At 39.0% G+C, this 15,451-nt stretch overlaps 1 protein-coding gene across 2 annotated transcripts in view; it reads left to right on the top strand.

Annotated features, from left to right (window-relative positions):
* Positions 1-15,451, top strand: part of dnah3 (dynein axonemal heavy chain 3) — a 175,369-nt gene that overhangs the window by 24,033 nt on the left and 135,885 nt on the right. For both annotated transcript variants that reach the window (XM_033040327.1, XM_033040326.1), the window contains exons 6-12: positions 3,099-3,294; positions 5,072-5,197; positions 7,269-7,464; positions 8,013-8,192; positions 10,957-11,093; positions 12,895-13,000; positions 14,509-14,687. In XM_033040327.1, coding sequence (XP_032896218.1) covers positions 3,099-3,294; positions 5,072-5,197; positions 7,269-7,464; positions 8,013-8,192; positions 10,957-11,093; positions 12,895-13,000; positions 14,509-14,687 — 1,120 coding nt within the window. The remainder of the gene's footprint in view (positions 1-3,098; positions 3,295-5,071; positions 5,198-7,268; positions 7,465-8,012; positions 8,193-10,956; positions 11,094-12,894; positions 13,001-14,508; positions 14,688-15,451) is intronic.

Genomic DNA, 15,451 nt, shown 5'->3' with positions numbered 1-15,451 from the left:
ATGGTGAATGGTAATGCAGCAGTTACAGTACCCTCCATAATGTTTGGGACAAAGACCCATCATTTATTTATTTGCCTCTGTACTCCACAATTTGAGATTTGCAATAGAAAAAAAATCACATGTGGTTAAAATGCACATTGTCATATTTTAATAAAGGCCATTTTTATACATTTTGGTTTCACCATGTAGAAATTACAGCTGTGTTTATACATAGTCCCCCCCATTTCAGGGCACCATGACGGTTGGGACACATGGCTTCACAGGCGTTTGTAATTGCTCAGGTGTGTTTAATTGGCACCTTAATGTAGGTATAAGAGAGCTCTCAGCACCTAGTCTTTCCTCCAGTCTTTCCATCACCTTTGGAAACTTTTATTGCAGTTTATGAACATGAGGACCAAAGTTGTGCCAATGAAAGTCAAAGAAGCCATTATGAGACTGAGAAACAAGAATAAAACTGTTAGAGACATCAGCCAGACCTTAGACTTACCAAAATCAACTGTTTGGAACATCATTAAAAAGAAAGAGAGCACTGGTGAGCTTACTAATCGTAAAGGGACTGGCAGGCCAAGGAAGACCTCCACAGCTGATGACAGAAGAATTGTCTCTATAATAAAGAAAAACCCCCAAACACCTGTCTGACGGATCAGAAACATTCTTCAGGAGTCAGGTGTGGATTTGTCAATGACCACCGTCCGCAGAAGACTTCATGACCAGAAATACAGAGACTACACTGCAAGATGCAAACCACTGTTTAGCTGCAAAAATAGGATGTCCAGGTTACAGTTTGCCAAGAAGTACTTAAAAGAGCAACCACAGTTCTGGAAAAAGGTCTTGTGGACAGATGAGATAAAGATTAACTTATATCAGAGTGATGGCAAGAGCAAAGTATGGAGGAGAGAAGGAACTGCCCAAGATCCAAAGCATCTGTGAAACACGGTGGTGGGGGTGTTATGGCCTGGGCATGTATTGCTGCTGAAGGTACTGGCTCACTTATCTTCATTGGTGATACAACTGCTGATGGTAGCAGCATAATGAATTCTGAAGTGTATAGCTCAAGTTCAAACAAATGCCTCCAAACTCATTGGCCAGCAGTTCATTCTACAACAAGACAATGATCCCAAACACACTGCTAAAGCAACACATGAGTTTTTGAAAGTTAAAAAATGGTAAATTCTTGAGTGGCCAAGACAATCACCCGATCTGAACCCGATTGAGCATGTCTTTTATATGCTGCAGAGAAAACTGAAGGGTACTAGCCCCCAAGACAAGCATAAGCTAAAGATGGCTGCAATACAGGCCTGGCAGAACATCACTAGAGAACACACCCAGCAACTGGTGATGTCCATGAATCGCAGACTTCAAACAGTCATTGCATGCAAAGGATATGCAACAAAATACTAAACATGACTACTTTCATTTACATGACATTGCTGTGTCCCAAACATTATGGTGCCCTGAAATGGGGGCCTATATAAATACTGCTGTAATTTCTACATGGTGAAACCAAAATGTATAAAAATGGCCTTTATTAAAATCTGACAATGTGCACTTTAACCACGTGTGATTTCTTCTATTACAAATCTCAAATTGTGGAGTACAGAGGCAAATAAGTAAATGGTGAGTCTTTGTTCCAAACATTATGGAGGGCACTGTAGTGCTGTGCCATATAGATCCAGGGACTTGGTACAATTCTGAACTTGGATATGTCCAGATAGAATTTGCATGTTCACTCTGTTACATAGAAACATAGAAACATAGGTGCAGGAGTAGGCCATTCGGCCCTTCGAGCCTGCACCGCCATTCAATATGGTCATGGCTGATCATCCAACTCAGTATCCTGTACCTGCCTTCTCTCCATACCCCCTGATCCCTTTAGCCACAAGGGCCACATCTAACTCCCTCTTAAATATAGCCAATGAACTGGCCTCAACTACCTTCTGTGGCAGATAATTCCAGAGATTCACCACTCTCTGTGTGAAATGTGGGTTTCTTCCAGGTGCCTTGGTTTTCTGCCACAACCCAAAAACAGGTGGTAGGTTAACTGGCCATTATAAATTATTTTTTATTCTAGGTTAGTAGGAAAAGAATCAAAAGGGTGTTGAGGACCCTGTGTGAGAGGGAATAAGTTAAATAAAGGGAGAGGGAGTGAAACTAATTGAGTTGCTCAACTAGAACAAGCAAGAGCCTGATGAGCCAAATAACCTCCTCCTGTGTCATTATAAGTTCCTCTATATGATGTTGGGTGTTGTTAAAACTGAAAAGGAGGCCGGAAACAGAGTGGTCACTGTTGGACTGGGGTGAGGAGTTAGAGTGATAGGAACAGCAAGTGAATGGAGTTGAAGGTGATGATGTTCAATGTAAGAATGAATGCGGAAGGGCAAAGGAGAGTGATAATGGAGGATTCACAAAAATGCTGGAGAAACTCAGCGGGTGCAGCAGCATCTACGGAGCGAAGGAAATAGGCAACGATTTGGGCCGAAACCCTTCTTCAGACTGGAGGAAACTGGTTGAGTCTCTGTTCAAGTAAAAATTGAAGGGTCCTTAATCCTTGGAGTCGGATGGACATGTAGAACAATTAGATGTTAATCACAAAGATGCATAGATTGAGAAACTAAAAACTTATCTGAGGTGTCATGGATGTAAATGAGAAGGACTGGACAAGAGGAGAAAGAATACAATCAAGATAGGAAGGAAGAAGTACTTTTTACACTGATGCTGCTTGACATACTATCTATCCCTAGTACTTCCTGTTTTTATTTAAGATCTGCAGCATCTACTATTTGTGCTTTTTTATGGATTTTTGCGTGTATTTGAAGATTACCTCGTTCTGACGAAGGGTCCTAGCTGTGAAAGGTTAACTTTTTTCTTTCTAGAGATGCTATCTGACCTTCTACATATTCCCAGCTATTTTATTTTTTTTTTTTTTGTATGTGATTTCGCTTTTCTCCTTTCAATATGGTGGGAATTCATTTTTACTATATTAAATATATTATATTAAACTTTAAATAATTTTACTAGACTAAAATAATTACCTTACTATCACCTTTACTGCATATTTACTGAGTTAATTCTGTGTCATACTCTCTATTTCTTTTCAGTTGACTACATCTTAAAGGATCCTTCTGAAAGGATGCGTCTTTTTATTTCATCTGTGCCACGACCATTCCCTCAAAGAGTAATTCGTGCACCAGTTCCTTGGCACAATGACAACACCAAAGCTAGGGCATGGAATGAATCTCATCTCTTTGTGGACAATCCAATGATGAATTTGCTGCAGCTATTATGGCGCACAAAGTAAGTCGGTAATTTAGGAAAGGAAGTTGCTGTAAACACTGGTAATTAATGTCCAAGATGCTCATCCATTAACTTTGCAGTGCTCCTAAGTTTAGGTTTATTATTGTAATATGTACCAAGGCCAATTTTTTCCTAGTTTTCCAATAACACCTTTTCTTCACGGTTTCGCTGTAATCATAATACTATAATGCTGTACATACTTTCTGCACTCTGGAATTTTCTCTCTGCACAACCCGTTATGCTTTTGTATGGCTTGACTTATTCATGTATATATGATGTGAATTGATGGTACAGCATGCAAACAAAGCTTCTTACTACATGTCGGTACACATGCGATAATATTATTTTAACTTCCTTACAAGAGTATCTGTGCATGGATAGATCGTATGGAGAGTACAATCAGGTGGAGTATAAAACTAATGTTGCACTGGAGTTCTAATGTACAGTATATGTTTAAAATTACCCAAACTCAGGCTTAACTAGTGATCTATTAAGAACTACCATAACTTGCCTTTGTATTCAATGCTATTATTAGTAAAAGACAGTCCCCAACGTGTTCATTTAATATCCTTATCAGCTCTTCCTACAACCTTTAAAAATGTTTATATGTAAATCTTTTCTGGACCACCTATAAATTTAAATTGCCCTTCGTTAATTTCCCTGTTGGAAATCATTAGTTGTAACATCTTCCATTGCAGACCTATACTTTTAATAACATTATAACAAATTAATTGAATAACAATAACAAATTAATAAGCATTGGCTTCTTCCTGCTCCTGCAGGACACATCCGATTCATTTATTTATGAATATTGTTTATGACACTTTATAAATATTCTTGTTTTGTTTTCTTGTTTTTTTTATGCTGTTTCACACTTGCTTTTTATTTTTTAATCTTTTCGAAATAAAGAAGAATATTATTATAATATTATTATAACAAGCAAAATATAATAAGTAATTGATGTCTCTTCAAATACAACTGGATCATGAATATGTCCTAATTATAAGTATAAAATCTCAAGATTAAGGCAATGCAAATTCATTTCTGACTAGTCATTGGTTAAATTTAATGCAATAAATGGTCAAATTAGTTTTTTTTTAAATATTCACTCCTTTATGAATGCTATAATCATCTTTTATTTTTTTTTAATTTTCCCATGTTGCTAATAACATCATCTAATGGGGAAAATGATAATAAAAGGTTAATGCAAAGTTTTGCAATTAGTTATAAATTCCAAATTAGGATCTTTAAAGTTTTATTTGCAAATGTAAAATCTGTGTTTTGTATAATACCATAATAAAATATAGTTTTCTATGCCTATCCATTACATATCCTTTTACTGTGTTAGTCCAACTCTGATAGATGTTTAGAAACAAGGAACTGCTGATGCTGGTTTACACAAAAGGACACAAAGTGCTGGAGTAACTTAGTGGGTCAGGCAGCATCTTTGGAGAACATGGAGGTGGCATTTCGTGTCAGGACCCTTTTTGTCCAGTGATGCTGCCCAACCCACTGGGTTACTCCAGCACTTTGTCTCTGGATGTTTTCTGCCTAGTTTAATCTGCCACAAGTATTCAATATGAAGGCCCATATTTGGTGCTGTGAGCATATTGCAGCATGCTGTTTTAACCACCACAGCATTTAGAATTGATAGGAAATCAACTTGCATTTAAACATTTCTAATGATCCTCATGGAGTATCGAAGAAGAAGACTTAAATAGTAATAGGTGGGTGCAATTCAGTCTGTTTTTATAACCCACCTCTCTACTGTTTACAGGTTCAACGATTTCCGATTTGTTCGAGTGAAGGAAATAAACACAGAAGATCTTCCACTGCTTCCTCAGGAGTTTGAAGGTCTTGTCAGGAAGCACTGTGCAGAGGCTCATGATATTCTTGAAACCATGTCAGTATCGTATATTTTATGTAGACGACATGTTGAACCAATGTGAATATTTTACGGTGCAAATCTTTTACGCTTTCAGTGATTCTTGTTTTACTTTGAGGTGAAGGGTTCCAGTGAAAAAGGCATGTAGTTAATATCATCTTCAAACAACATGATGAGGAACATCACAAGTAAAGATTCCCTTCATTTTGTTTGCAAATTTACTGTTACCTCCAAATCAAAAGGAGCATAACCTCAAGAACATCAGCTCACTTAACCAGACAGAATTCAATCTTCTGGATTAAACACTGGAATTCATTAATGTTTGATAATTCACCGTATGCTTATGACATTTTGGTAATTTCAGATGATGATTCTGCTTCTTAGATTTGCACTTTGTCCAGATGGGCATTTTTGTTCTGAAGAGTCTTAATAGCTGCCTATTGCAAATGGAAACTGAAGAACAGTGAGACCCAGGTCATATTAAGAGTTTGCCACTCTTTTTCCACAAAGTCAGGTTCGCTACAATTTTAAAAGCTGGTCAGGAAGCAGGGCAAAGCTCATTATAATTAGACAGGGAACCTCATTAATTTATACTCATCATAAAAAGGACATCTTTGTATCTCTGAGGTATCAGCGTACAACTGACTCTGCTGGTTATGAAGCGTGATCATTGTTTCCCTATGGAACCACTGCTGAAATACCAAAACTGACTGATTTCAAATAATTTTTGTGGGCTTATAGTATAGTATATCTTTATTGTCATTTTCCTGAGTACTCACATACCCAGAGGAAACAAAAAAACGTTGCTCAACCAGTGTCCATTCAGTGTGCAGTAAAAAATAAATAGAAATAAAAATACATATATCATGAACAAATTAAACACTCATCTCCCTACTAAACATCAACAGGCGTTCCGATCAGCAGCGGCACGACAGTGGCTCTGCTGCAGTGTGTCCAGGTTGGTGGTTGGTGCGCGATACTTTGGCAGGGGGCAAAGTCCGTTTATCAGTCTTATAGCCTGCGGGAAGAAGCTGAGGAGCATCCTGCTGGTTTTGCAGCTAATGCTCCTGTACCTCTTCCCAGATGGCAGGATGGAGAATATGTGATGCGATGGGTGGTAGGGGTCTTTGATGATGGGGATGGCTCTGCTGATACTCTTCCTGTATATGTCCAGCAGGAAAGGGAGTGAAGCACCAATAATCCTACTGGCGGTCTTCACAATCCTGTCTAGTTGGTGCCGTTCGTACGCCTTGCCTCTTATGAGGAGACGTAAAATAATGTTATTTATTGCGGTCCAATCATCGGTTCCATTCCTTTCCCACTAACCCGTCCCATACTGGATGATCATCGTGGCTCGCATAGAAACTAAACTAATTCAACTTCCACAGGATGTTGTGGAGCTAATCCTCCTGTGTACAGTGTTTTAGTTACTGGATTGGAAATTCAGATCCCTGGACTAACAATTCAGATATCTGAGTATAAGTCTCAGAAAGACTGCATGGTCATGGTGACCAACAAACTTGTACTAAAACCTCATCAGTTCTGTCAGGTTATTCAAAGGTTACCTGATCTGGGCTAACCCACCAATGCATGGATAGGTAATGTTTCGGGTTGCGACCCTTCTTCCTTGCTGTTTGGCTAATTTCCTTATTATAAATGTTGGCTTTATTGTGATGCCCAGCTCCCAAAAAATGAATTACAAAACTTGATGAAAAGCACAGTAATGTTCACTAATGTGTAGGAAGGAACTGCAGATGCTGGTTTATGCCAAAGACAAAAAATGCTGGAGTAACTCAGGGGGTCAGGCAGCATCTCTGGAGTAAAGGAATAGGCGACATTTCAGGTCGGAACCCTTCTTCAGACTGAGGAAGGTTTCTGAACCGAAATGTCGCCTATTCCTTTTCTCCAGCGATGCTGCTTGACCCGCTGAGTTACTCCAGCATTTTGTGTCTGTCTTAAAGTTCACTGATGTTTCAATAAGCTACAAATGAGAATATAGCCCAGTTCTTCCAGGCTTTGTCCATCTTGGATTTTCAGATCAAACTGTTTTTTCTATGAAACAAATTAGCTTGTTAACTTGTGATTGCAGATGGATTCCAACCTGTGCCAATCTTTTCATCGCTCACAAAGAAAAATGGATGCATTTAGTACCGCAAAATGATTGTGATTCTACTCAGCAAGTGAAAGAATTCTTTGCATGTGCTGCCTCCATTATGTCCCTGCAATTAAGGGGGGCTGTTATCGAATCTCTGGAGGATCTTCTGTTGTTTTTTACAGTACACAAGGTACTTTTGAAATCCATGCAGTATGTGTCAATATGCATAAAATATGCATGAATCAAGGGGCTTAAAAAGTGTATTTTACAGAATAAGCATTGGGGATATTCAGCAAACAGGAATATTATTCAAGGTAGACAAAGAAAATGATATTGATATTATAATATTTATCGCACGCAGTACACATGTGATATACACCTCATATTTGCTACCAATGGACATTGCTATACTACGAGCTCCCAGCTCGTCTCTTTTGTTCTACCCTAAGTATACCTGAGTCGCTTAAAACATTTCCATCAGACCATAACCTGCACAGTCCCATTCTACAATTTACAAATTGCTTCCTGACCTGCTTCAACCCTGTTGAGAAATGCCTTGACTCTTATCTTCGATTTCAACACTTGAGAAAAGGAATAGGTGACGTTTTGGGTCGGAACCCTCCTTAGAGTGTCTGAAGTGTCTGACGAAACTTCATTATCCTGAAATGAATTATCAATCAATTGCTAATGCTCTAAGCTTTGAAATGTGCATTTGAATCTTTGCTATTCTTCAAACAGGATGGAAATGACTTTGGAGATGAATTTCATGAGCTGCGATATGTTAGGCAACAGATTATGATACTCAAATTGAAAGTGGAAGAGCCTAAAATCATTTTTGAACCGAGCCTGGATGAGTGTTGGGATCTAATTCATCGATGTTACGTGGAAATTCTAAACAGTGCCAACGGAATTCTTAAGGTATTGAGCATTCTTGATTTCTTGTCCAAAAAAAAATCTGATAAAGGGAATGTTGAATGGGTTTTATTATGAACTCTTCATAAAATAATTAGCAATTGTTAATTGAACATGGGGATCAAAATCCTACTCTGCCAGCCTTCTGGATTAAATGTTAGATGTTCTGAACGTTTATTTTTATTTTCTGTTGATATTTGTAGGGTTGGCAGTTGATTCCTTGGTTCATGTATCACCAAAGAGTCTACACGTAGAAAGACACAGAAGGAAGCCATTTGGCCTCCACATGTGGTGTCCCACATATGCCCATCAATTCACTTTTAAGCCCTTTGCCATTTCATGCACTCATGATAATTTATAGGTCCATTAACCTCAGAACAGATCTCAGAGAAGTGGAGGGAAACTGGAGACCCATGGAGAAAATGCATGTCCTTCCAGATAAATCGTGCAAACACTGAGAAACGAGGCTGTCCGACTTGAACATGGCTTCTTTGTGCCATACGACCGTACTAATGTAACAGGAGTTATCAGCTGCCGGGCTGGATAACATAAGAATATTTTCACTTATTATCAAGCTAGGTAGCTAAAGAAGCTGTCTGGAGAAGGGTCCCAACCCGATATGTCACCTATTTCAAGGTCAATCAAAAAAGATTTTATAAATACATAAGGAGGAAAAGGGTAACTAGAGAGAGAGAGAGAGTGGGACCTTTCAGGAATCAACGTGGTCACCTTTGTGTGGAGCCACAGGAGATGGATAAGGTCCTCAATGAGTATTTCTCCTCTGTATTTACCGATGAGAAAGACAGTAGGACGGAGGAATTGGGGCAGTCAATGGAAATGCCTTGAGAGCAGTCAGTGTTAGCGTCAAAGAAGTACTGTAGTTACTATCATGTATGAAGGTGGACAAATCGCCAGGGCCTGATCAGATACTGTATATCCGAGGACATTGTGGAAAACTAGAGAGGAAATTGCGGGAGCCCTGGTTGAAATTTACGAGTCGTCCTTTAATACAGGAGAGGTGCCAGAAGACTGGAGGGTGGCAAATGTTGTGCCTCTTTTCGAGAAGACTGCAGGGAAAATGCTGGGAACTATAGGCCGGTGAGCTTAACATCTGTAGTTGGAAAGTTACTGGAGAGTATTCTGAGGGATAGGTTATACAGGCATTTGGATGGCAAGGGCTGATAAGGGATAGTCAGCATGGTTTTGTACGTGCAAGGTCATGTCTCACAAATCTGATTGAGTTTTTTGAAGACGTGACCAAAAAGGTCAATGAGGGCAGAGCTGTAGATGTTGTGTACATGCATTTCAGTAAGGCGTTCGACAAAGTTCCGCATGGTAGGCTGCTCTCGGACTGGAGGCCTGTGACTAGTGGTGTGCTTCAGGGTTCGGTGCTGGTCCCGTTACTGTTTGACATCTACATCTATGATTTGGATGAGAACATACAGGGCAAGATTAGCAAGTTTGCTGATGATACAAAAGTTAGTGGTTTTGCAGATAGTGAAGATGATTGTGGATGATTGCAGCAGATTTTGATCGATTGGCCAGGTTGGCTGAGGAATGGTTGATGGAATTTAATACAGAGAAATGTGAGGTGTTGCATTTTTGGTCGTCGAACAAGGGCAGGACCTACATAGTGAATGGTAGGACTCTGGGGAATGTTGTAGACCAGAGGGATCCAGGTGCATGGTTCCTTGAAGGTGGAGTTGCAGGTAGATAAGGTGGTCAAAAGGCTTTTGGCACTGGCCTTCATCAGTCAGAGTATTGAGTATAGAAGTTGGGAGATCATGTTGCAGTTGTATAAGACGTTGGCGAGACCGCATTTGGAGTATTTTAGGTAGACAAAAATGCTGGAGAACTTAGCGGGTGAGGCAACACCAATGGAGGGAAGGAATGGGCGGCGTTTCAGGCCAAGAGGGGTCTCGACCCGAAACGTCGCCTATTCCTACTCTCCATAGGTGCTGCTCCACTGTGTTTCTCCAGCATTTTTGTCTATCTTTGATTTTTCCAGCATCTGCAGTTCTTTCTTAAACATTTGGAGTATTGTGTTCAGTTCTGGCCACCATGTTATAGGAAAGTAATTGTCAAGCTTGAAAGGGTTTAGAGAAGATTTACGAGGATGTTACCAGGACTAGAGGGTCTGAGCTATAGGGAGAGGTTGAGTAGACTGGGTCTCTCTTCCTTGGGAGTGCAGGTTTGGAGGGATATGGACCAAGCACAGGCAGGTGGGACCAGTGTGGTTGGGACATGTTTGTCGTGGGCACGTTGGGCCAAAGGGCCTGTTTCCACACTGTATCATTATCTGACTATGACTCTATCCACATTTTCCAGAGATGCTGTCCGAGTCATTGAGTTACTCCAGCACTTTGTGTCCTTTTGGTAGCTAAAGCATTAGTGGTCCTAAATAATATGTGATCAGGTGGCTGGAAGGTAGATGGATTGAATACTTTTATTTATTTTTTAATCTTTCTAGCTGCTGAATACCTTCACCACATCAGTTTCTAGTTTTTGGAGTAGAATTGATCGATTATCCATTTCTTGGCCACTGTCAAACTGTTCCTATTCAGCTGCAGGGACATTTTTTGATTTGATTGCAAAATAATACTTCTCTGTGCCTCTTCCCATCTTCTTGCAACATCTGAGAACAATCTTCCCTCAGGAATAAATATAAATTTCAGGAAAATGATCAACATTCTGATTGTAGTAAAGAATACGTGTAAACTCAGAGGGCTGCTCAGTTGCTTTTGATTTATTTAGCTTTTTTTTGGCACAGGTGGAATGTGAATTGCTACCTGATCTCTTGGACAAAAAGCTCACCCTTCGTACAGTTCAAGAAGAGGAGGCCCTGGTCAATGAAATTATCAATAAATCCATGGAGATTTTTAATGTAAATATTGTTGGGCCTCAAAGGTAAATCTACGTGTAATTGATGAGTGTTTCAGGATGTTAAGTTCTCAAACAATAAACTAATGGAACCATACAGATTTAATTGTATTACTTTATACCACACAATCCAATGTATTATTGAGCACCAAACAGAATAAATTTATCAGCCTCATTCAGAGTATACTTGGCAAGGTTAATAAATACTGAGATGAAGTTTACGATCAAAGGAGAAGAACACATTCATTGCGTGAACCTATACCGCCGGTCATTAGACCAAGTTAATTTCAACCTCAACAGCTTATGTCTTCTATTCAACATTCCTTGCATAGCAAGCATCTGTTGGTCTTTCAATAGACAATAGGTGCAGGAGTAGGCCATTTGGCCCTTCGAGCCAGCACCGCCATTCAATGTGATCATGGCTGATCATCCCCAATCAGTACCCCGTTCCTGCCTTCTCCCCATATCCTCTGACTCCACTTTTTTTAAGAGCCCTATCTAGCTCTCTCTTGAAAGCATCCAGAGAACCTGCCTCCACCGCCATCTGAGGCAGAGAATTCCACACTCACCACTGGACTTCCTGGAAAATTTCCAGATTCCATACCCTCTTAAACATGAAAATCTCATGCTTTTTCTATCCTTTGTGCGAATGTGTTTCCTAATTTAAGACATGAATGGGCTGTTTCCTACTTTAATTTTTTTTTCTTAGTTTGAGTACTCCAACTCCATATCTACAAATATGTATATAGGTGTTCAGTCTGCATTCTGACTAAATCCTTGGATTATTTAATTATAATAACTGTTAACCTTCCAAAAACAAGGGAGTGTACAGTAACACTGATATTTGTGATTTGTTTTAATTAATTTGGCAAGGTTGTGTATCCCTCTTGATGTAGGGTTTTGACCCGAATCATTGACTTAAGGTTTTTGCCACCATGGATGCTGCTTGACAGTTCTTCCAGCAATCTGTTTTGTGTTACATATTCTAGCACCTACAATTTATTTTGCCTTCTTCAAACCACATAGAGATTGTTTAAGAAAGATCTGGTGAAATGGAGCATGAGTACTGACCGATGAGAAGACATTTTTAAGAAATGAGGGGTTGGGAGAAAGGAACACAAAGCATGATAATGGGAATGAGAGCATGGCTTACCTGAATTTGGAACATTCAGTGTTCCTTCCAGAAGGTTGTAAAGTGCTAAGATGGAAGATGAGATTTTGTTCTTCCAGTTTATATTGTGCCACACAATGGCAATGCGGTAGACTGCAGAGCGACAGATCAGAATGTAGTGGGATTGAGAATTAACGTGGCATGCAACAGTACGTTAAGGGTTAAAGTGATCTCCCAGTTTACATTTGGTTTGCAGAGGATTCAATATTGTGAACACTGATGCAGTAGAATAAATTGGAAGTGCAAGTGAATTGCTTCTTCACCAGGAATAATTGTTTGGATACCTGGATGATGGGCAGGGAAAAGGTGAATGGATAAGTTCCTCCGGTTGCATAGGAAATGTTGTTCTCCAGATTATTTTCTGTTCACAGAATGCCAATCATTACAGTGCATCTCTGCTGTTAGTATAATTATTATACATAGTGAGGCTTATGGTGGTTCTGCCCATAACAAGCTCCTCCCACGTCAACACTAATTCCAACCAAAGCATTGATTAGGCTGGTTATTGCCAGAGTTAAGGTTACATTTTCTTGGAGCTCATTAAGACTTATGTGCATTTTTTTTATTATTTTTTAAATGATCATATCAAGATAGGTTCATTTGCAGATACCGTTTATTACACCTGCAAGTAAATGTATTATTTTCCCTTTTGTTTAGTTATCTAAATGTATATAAAATATACAGTGATCTTATGAATAATAAGGCAGAACAAGAAATTGCTACTTTTTTGTCACAGAAACATTCAACGGAAGCAGTTATAAAGGTATGTTTACATATTCCAGTTGCTTCAGACCTTTCCAAATAAGTAGTCATTTGTATACTTCAAAGATTACAAATCATCATTTGTTTCAGGAACAAAGCCACAACATTTTAATCTCTCTAACCTTTCTGGTGTTATTTCAGAACACACTTTAGAACTTTTGCTAAAAGGTTTGTCAGTAGGTGGTGGGTTTATAGAACAAGCTGCCAGATTAGGTAGTTGAGGCTGGGACTATCCCAACGTTTAAGAAATAGTTAGACAGGTACATGGATGAGACAGGTTTGGAGGGATATGGACCAAACGCAGGCAGGTGGGACTAGTGCAGCTGGAATGTTGGCTGGCGTGGGCAAGTTGGGCTGAAGGGCCTGTTTCCACACTGTATGACTCTATGACTAATGGATTTCATTGTTCTGTACATTTTGCACCTGACATGCACAAATAGCAATATAAATTGATCAGGAATATGAGTACGGTCTCAATTTCACTCTAATTAGTAGAATAACTATAACGGAAGGCAAATCACTTAACTGTGTGACAGTGTTATTGCATTGACTGACACTGGCCTGTAGTAGCTATTACTTAACATCATTAACACTGATTCTGAGAAAACTGGTGTCTCCATTTCAGTACATAAATTAAATAAATGTTGCTTGGTTACTCTGCATTTGGTGAACCCTCCCATCACAAGAGCAACTGAGAGCAATATTATACATTCAATTATTTGATGAACCAATACAATGACGCGACATAATGGTTCCACATTAAACAAATGTATAGAGTAGAGTTTAATGGATTTCACTTGTGCCAGCATAAATTAGATTTTTTAGGAAATTACTTATTTGCTATTTCTTTAACATGGGGATTCAGTGTGCAGTTGAGAAGGATGTTAGCAAGATTGCTTTTATGGAAAGGAGGTCTGAATATAAGAATAAGTCTTGCTGTAATAGTCCAGTGATTTGTTGAGACCACTTGAAGTATCTACAGGTTTGGTTTCCATACTCAAACTGAGGTGTTTAGCTTTGAAGTCTGCAGTGCAGGTTGTAGCAATTACCCGCACTATCCAAACAATAACCCGGAGGGATTTGAAACCTGTTTTATTTGATGCATTGCTTCATACTACCAAAGAGACGCCATATTTTGTTCACTTTAAAGTTCCCCTCATTTTCTTCTTTATTCTGTTTGGTAATTAAAAATGATAAGTAGAAGTACTGCAATCACATTTAATTAACATTGATAGTTTGAATACTGAAGTTAAGCAAGTTCTTCCATAATGATGAAATAGATGAAGAATTTTTAAATTTGGTTAAAAATTTGAAACCTTGTGCTTTTCCACCTGGGAAGGAAGGGGGAAGCAAGTGGATGAGTTTCACATGCTACCTGTGAATGTTCCCTGATATGTTTGTGCTTTACTGATGCAGTATTGCACTTTAGAGTTGTTGAAGATTAGTTGTTGCATTATAGATTGTTTGCTGAATCTTGTGATTTTACTAACCGCTGCTTCTCACTGTCAGAAAATAGCCAGTTTGCAGAAACTCTGCAATGAAATATCCCTGATGCACATTACTGTCCCACTTGCCATGTTTTGCCTTGATGCTGTCAGCCTGAATGCTGATCTCTGCACTCGTGCTATGAAGCTAAAGGAGACTTTGATTGAGTCCGTGGTGCAGGAAAATCGGAAATTAAACACAAGGTAAATTGTACGATTTGACATTTGCAGTGTTTATTAAAAAATGGGTAATGTTTCTGTGATTAACATACGGAAAAAAAGGTACTGTAATAAAAGTAGGCTCTAATTAATTCTCCTCGTCATTCTGAATTTCCAATGTGGCTTCTGGGAGCTTACAGCTTATTCTAGTTGCAGAAGGAATAGCCATGTAAATTACAATGGTGAAAATCAGAGACCTCTGCACTCTGAATACACATTCATTCTTTGGATGCATCAAACTACCTGCAGAAAAACAAGGTGCTGTATGTTTACAGACCTGCTGTCTTAGGACTTTTTTTACTTTCCAGTAAAGTCGTGCTGAATATAAAAAAGCTATCTGTCTCAGGGCATTTTATAGAATGCAGGTTGTTCAGATTTGGTGAAGGGAATGTATTCAGTGCCACGACACTCAACTTTTTGATCAATAAATGCTCCGTGGGTAAGGCAGCAAGTGTGGAAAGGAGCACAGAGACATTTTAGATTTTGAAGATTTCACTTGCTGAATGTTTCTCACATTTTCTGTTTTTGTTTTAGGCTTCCAGCATCTACAGCTATTTTTTTTGTTTTCATTTTCCCCTTGACTGTTTTTTGAAGTTTGAAGTTTTTTGAAGCAAATGCAAGGATTTCATTGTCCTATCTGGGACACATGACAATAAACTCTCTTGACTTGAAGTAACTTCAAATTTCTGTCCACCTTTGAAGATGAAACTAAATCCAAAACTAAACTCCATTCATTCTTAATCCTAAAA

Source organism: Amblyraja radiata, chromosome 22, assembly GCF_010909765.2.
Source record: "Amblyraja radiata isolate CabotCenter1 chromosome 22, sAmbRad1.1.pri, whole genome shotgun sequence".
In the NCBI taxonomy this organism is placed as follows: Eukaryota; Metazoa; Chordata; class Chondrichthyes; order Rajiformes; family Rajidae; genus Amblyraja; species Amblyraja radiata.
The sequence above is the reverse complement of the archived record's forward strand: the minus strand, read 5'-3'. Positions and strand labels throughout refer to the sequence as shown.